The 6170-nt window shown below is 38.2% G+C and overlaps 1 protein-coding gene across 1 annotated transcript; it reads left to right on the forward strand.

Moving 5' to 3' along the window:
• The first annotated feature begins 3855 nt into the window (after positions 1-3855).
• Positions 3856-5415, forward strand: LOC104526725 (gap junction alpha-9 protein). The gene has a single exon (XM_010170266.1). The coding sequence runs from the start codon at positions 3856-3858 to the stop codon at positions 5413-5415; it is 1560 nt and encodes a 519-aa protein (XP_010168568.1).
• The last annotated feature ends 755 nt before the right edge of the window (positions 5416-6170 follow it).

The raw sequence follows: 6170 nt of genomic DNA on the forward strand, positions 1-6170 counted from the left end.
TCTCATTATTGCAGTTTATCATTGGTGATCCTAACTTCAGTACTGAGAGAAAACGATGGGAGTGAGTCCACATTACTCTGACAGTCTGTAGGACACACTGATGTTTGTGCCTCTAGTTATCTGGCTGGTCACTGTGGGTCAGAGAAATACAGTAGAAAATAAAAATCAATTGTACACATAAAGTGCACATTATTGATGAGTAGGAATGAAAAAGGTCTTGATCTTCAGAGATTATTTCCAGGATAGAATGATTTCTGTGGCATTTGACCCTGAAGCTAAGAAAATATAATATAGTTTTTAAATTTGGGGGCGGGATATCCATTTTGCAGCAAACCCACCACCAGTGGAAAGCCAGTGAGGTAGCTTCTAGACCTGGAAGAAAAATGAGTATTCTCTCCTTGCATCACTAAGTATTTTGTTAATAAACACTGCGTGTTGGTATGACAGTTTCTGTAAATAGTCATATCCACAAAATGTCTGGAATAAGGTAAACAGCAGCATTGGCACTATAAAATTGTCATTGGCACTCAAACTCATTTTCCCTCCTGACTTCTTGTCATTTGACTGAAATACAATTTTAAATGAGATAATGCATCCCGGAACATTATGTGCAGATTGTTAAATGTTCGTCTTAACATTTATCTTTTACAGAACAGGTAGATCCCCAGACGTCATAGTTCAGTGTCACCAAACACTTAGGATTTTCAAACAAAGCTTCAGTATCTTTGCAGGAGGCGGGGTGGGGGAGTCTCTGGACCACTTCAACAGACTTAGAATTTTTTTCACAATAGCAGAAAACATGTTTAGAAACCTACTTTAAGTACTTGATAGAAGAAATGTATGTTTGGAAACCTGCTTTAAGTACTTAATAGAAATGGCTGGCTGTAGACTAATAGCTTGCCAAAATGATCGAATACTTCCAGGCAAGCTGTCATTTAAGTATGAAATCGGACGTGACCTATTGACTGATCCTCAGCACCAAAATTAAAAAATAATGATTAGCTTTTTAGAGTTCTCAGCAGAGGAAGTTTATTTATCCTATGCAGGACACTTGGTTCAGCGCTATGCTTTTGCAGGGCACTGAGGACCATCTAAAAGAGCATTAGTGCTAAATATGCTTCTTAACTCACACTGATCCTAGTGATGGAGTTACACATTAATTCCAGGCATGCCTAACAAGGCCATATCCTTGGCCATTGAATTGCTAATGCTGGCTCCAGGACAACCTATGTACACAAAACAAGCATATTTCTTTCCCCATCTTCCCTTTTCTAAAAGGAGGTCTCTTTCAAAAACCTCTCCCCAACACTTTTTGTAGGCATTTCCTGAAGTTTACAGTGTTTGAAAGGGTGTTCCCCAGACTACCATCAGTCCTTAAAATGCACTTTAGCAATCTGATCAGCTCAAAAAAAAGTTCAAGTGGATTTTAAGCTCTCTCTAAAAAATTTTGTGCATCAGCTCAGCTTACAAGCTGTGATCCATCCCTGAGTGCCGGGTGGACTTTTTAAAGACAGCATTTACTTTTAGTCTCTTTATGTAAGCAGAGGAAATTATTTACAATGAGGGTAGTGAAGACACTGGAACAGGTTGCTGGAGAAGCTGTGGATGGCCCATCACTGGAAGTGCTCAAACTCAGGTCGGATGGAGCTTTGAGCAACCCGATCTAGCAAAAGATATCCCTGCCCATGGCAGGGGATTTGGACTAGGTGGTACTTTAAGGTCCCTTCCGACCCAAACCGTTCTATGATTCTATGTACCTTTAGCCTGTAGAACTTCCACTGCCATTCTTCCACTTTCTCCTCGCCCATATTAACCTTTTCTTTTTCAAACTAGGTGAAAGGACAGGGAGTTCCTATTCTGTTCCAGTAGCTCCATCTTTATTCTCCTCCAGTGAGACACAGAGAATGATAAGTTTGTGGAGTACAGGTGCGACCGTGGGTTCTGTTTCTAATTCTGCTGCACACTGACATGGGGAGATGTAGAGTATAGAGCTTTACGAAATCTTTTACTGTACGTAAGCAGGTTCTTCAGTAGGACAAATCCACTTATTCACCTGAGTCGCAGGACGACTCTGCTGCAACAATCCATCTGATTTTATAAAAGGTATAAGAAAGGGAGGAATTTAAAAGGAAAAGTTAACAACAATAGGTTGTAACCTGTGAACAATTATATCAATTAGTATGTGTGGTCCTTGCATTCCTGAACACCTAGAAAATTCCTGTTCTTTGAGACTAGGCAGTTGGTGTGCTGTTTTATACTGGAAAATATTTCAGCCTATTCTTGGTATTCTTCCTGCTGAGGTAATAAGAAGGGGTAGCTGAAAGCCTGGTATAAAAAGGGGACTTGTGTCACCTGGTCCGTTTTTATGGACTATATGTAAGTGCATAAGTCTCTCAAGAAGAATGACTGACATCTTTAGTATGTCCAATACTTAGACGGGAATGCTAATGACTTTCTTTTATTCTGTTTGTCTGAGACTGAGATCATTATTAAAATTTGGAAGGTGCTGGAGAGGCAAAAGAGAAGATAATCCAAAGGAAGTTAGAGCTGCAGATTTTTCATTTCTAGCTTTTAAAAATTAGATTCTTTCACCTGTTATAGTTAAACTATGCTTGGAGCAGTAGACTGAACAACAGATTGATTTTCTCCTCCCTCCATCCCTAGCAAATATAAATTCAATGCAAAGCTTGTGCTCCATCAGTTGCTCCTGCAGCGAAATAAACCGCTTGTAATGTGAAATTTACTTACACGGACAGAAGATGGAAGGATGCCACTTTTTATCAGATGCTGATCTTTAAATTTACACACTTTTTTAAAGAAAGGTATGTTTTATTTTTAATTTGCTGTTTATTTTTAATTTGTTTATCTTTAAAAAATGTCTAACTTGCCTATTTGAATACCGATTTGCAAGAGGATTTTCATGTTTAGTAGGCTGCCTTAACATAAAGTTTCCTCTATAGTCATCAGTATTGCATCTGTAAGACTGCAACTTCCATTTGATTTCTTAACACTCCTGCTTTACAGGGTGAAAATGAATCCCATTTGAACAGAAAACACTGTGCCAAACCACCTTTATCCTAAAAAAAAATCACATTATTCTGTTTTTAGTATAACTGGATTCTATTGAATTGTACTGTATACGCAATGAAAAGGTAAATCTACAGATGTGCTGGTTATCCTGGCACATAAAAAAAGAAAAATATTTTTGTTAGTGTATGCAATAACATAAACACTGAAAAGGAATTTAAAATCTAGTCCACAATGTGGTATTCTGTAATGGAGAAAGACATACAAAAGAAAGGTGAGATGTGCAATACACACAAATGTTACCAGTTTATCTGTACGCAGACGATTGATAATCATTTAGGAAAATGCTGGTAGATAATTTTTGCCTAAATAATTTAATTTTCACAGAACTGGGGCCAAAGATAGCAACATGTGACACTTAGGCAATCCATTCTGTATTTCAAATGCAGGTCTCATTGATCAGAGAAAACTGTACCGATTATAGTGATTCTATTTATTTGTTTATCATTGACATTTGCAAACAAAAAGCAATTGTCTGTGCCAAATTATATGCTTAAACATATTTTTAAATTTAACAATGCAGTTTTAGTGAGATCGTTCATTTCTTCATCCATGGGCAGATGATGCACTTCTCTATCTTGTAGATGAGAGAGAATAATACCCAGATTATCCATGAGCAGTGGGTCACGTTGCCATGGTTGCAATGTGAGATATGATGGTTTTCCCGGTGTCATTTTTTTCATAATGTGTTAAGGAAGGATTGCAGCTTTTACAATGTTCGATAATTTTTTCTCTCCTACATTTTAGTGTTAAGATGGCAGAATAACCATGGGAGACTGGAATTTCCTTGGAGGCATTTTAGAGGAGGTCCACATTCATTCCACTATTATTGGAAAGATTTGGCTAACGATCCTCTTCGTATTTCGAATGCTTGTCCTTGGGGTGGCGACTGAGGATGTTTGGAATGATGAACAATCAGAATTTATATGCAATACTGAGCAACCTGGTTGCAGAAACGTGTGCTATGACGAAGCTTTTCCTATCTCTCTCATAAGATACTGGGTCTTGCAAGTTATATTTGTGTCTTCCCCTTCCTTGGTGTATATGGGTCATGCCTTATATAGACTAAGAGCCTTGGAAAAAGAGAGGCAAAAAAAGAAAGCTCAGGTAAGAGTGGAACTCGAAAACACTGAATTAGAAATGACTGAAAATCGGAAAAGGCTGGAGAGAGAACTTCGGCAACTCGATCAAAGAAAGCTAAACAAAGCACCCCTGAGAGGCTCTTTGCTTTGCACTTACGTGATACATATTTTCACAAGATCTGCACTGGAAGTCAGTTTTATGATTGGGCAGTATCTTCTTTATGGCTTTCATCTAGATCCCCTTTATAAATGTCAGAGAGATCCATGTCCAAACACAGTTGACTGCTTTGTGTCTAGACCAACAGAAAAGACGGTGTTTATATTATTCATGCAATCAATAGCGACTGTGTCATTGCTTTTAAATATCCTAGAAATAATCCACCTAGGATTCCGAAAAATTAAAATAGGACTCTGTGGGGAGAATAAAAACAGGGATGACCCTGACAATTTCTATATAAACAAATCTAAGAAATACTCTGTGATACCACAGTCTTCTTTGGGAATATCCACCACCCCTCAAAAAACTCTTCCTTCTGCACTTGGCGGTTATACATTTTTAATGGAAAAGCAAACTGACACTGTGGTCTACCCAGTTCTAAATTCTCCTCCCATGTTTCAGCCGGTGCAAAACAACCATACAGAAAGCAGTGGCAATTCCACCCATTGCAATCAGGAAAATAAATCACCAAAGAGGCCAGCTACAAATGCTTTAGACAATCAGACTCAAAATACTAGCACAAATAATAATGAAGACTTCCTTGGCGAGCTTGGGACTGCAGCACGTGATGCTCAAAAAGAAGATGAAAAGAAATGTTTCCTTCTTGGCACTCAGAATGCAGAGACAGCTTCGAGCACGTGCTTGAGAAGCTTTGCTGAAATGCCATCTCAAACTTTGCTGCAACCTGATACAACTTTTCCTGTTACTGGTTTCAGAAGACAACATGGAATCAGTTCATCTTGGAACTGCTCAGCAATGGTTGAGAGTGCAGGAACTTCAACAAATTCACTTCCAAAGAACAGCAACGGAAGACAAAGCAGTTGCAGTGCAAACAAAACCCAACCTCCTTCCAGTGCTGATGTAAAAAATTCTAGCCGACCAGACACTCCTGACTCTACAGGGGAGGCGAGCTCAGAATCTAAACAAAGTAGAAACTGCGATAGTCCTAAGCCTTTCTCTCTGTCTAGGCGACTGTCCCTGTCAAGTAATGCCAGCGGCAGGCGTGCCCCAACTGATCTTCAAATATAGTGTGAGTTAACCCATGAATCAACTAGTCAATGCTGGGATAATTACTGAACATCATGACATAAGCAAGACCTAGGTATAGGAGCAGTGAAATCGTTAAACTTTAACCAGCTGTTTCACATAGATAGAAAAGTTGAGTAGCCCTCTGAATGTTAGCTGAGATACTTTTAAACAAGCCTCTTTACTTCCTTTGTAGTGAAAGGGTGGGTTAGACCTCAGCCTATAAACCTCTACACTACCCTTCCAGCTAAAAAGGAAAAAATGCATCATATATGTCTATGTCCACATGTTACAAAAAGTCAGGCATAAAATCACAGGTGACACTACTGAAACTGAATAAAAGCAGAGGTCAAAATTTACAGTCTAACAATGTATTTTGCGAAGAACAGTAATAAATGAAATTAGGCTAAAGATAACACTGCTGCTCTCAGGAGAAATTAATTATCGGTAAATAGGTTTCTGCTTAATCTCTCTGAGGATTCAAACAGACATTTGATAGGTGTCTGAAAGTAGAACGTGGAACATATTTCGCTGTTTGAACTGTGATATGTATAAAAAGAACAAAACATTTAATACATGTATCAATACTTCTTTGACTCCACAGTACACTTTTTTTTTTTCAATGTAACACCGCTGACTTCCTCAGCAGAAATATCAGTGAATCTCTTATCGTATAATATTAAATACGCTATTACATTTTTTAAGCATCATTAATTACAAATGAATAGTGAGATTTAATTGTGAGATTTTGCGTAACA

The sequence above is a fragment of the Antrostomus carolinensis genome, unplaced genomic scaffold (genome assembly GCF_000700745.2).
Source record: "Antrostomus carolinensis isolate BGI_N321 unplaced genomic scaffold, ASM70074v2 scaffold9486, whole genome shotgun sequence".
Classification (NCBI taxonomy): Eukaryota; Metazoa; Chordata; class Aves; order Caprimulgiformes; family Caprimulgidae; genus Antrostomus; species Antrostomus carolinensis.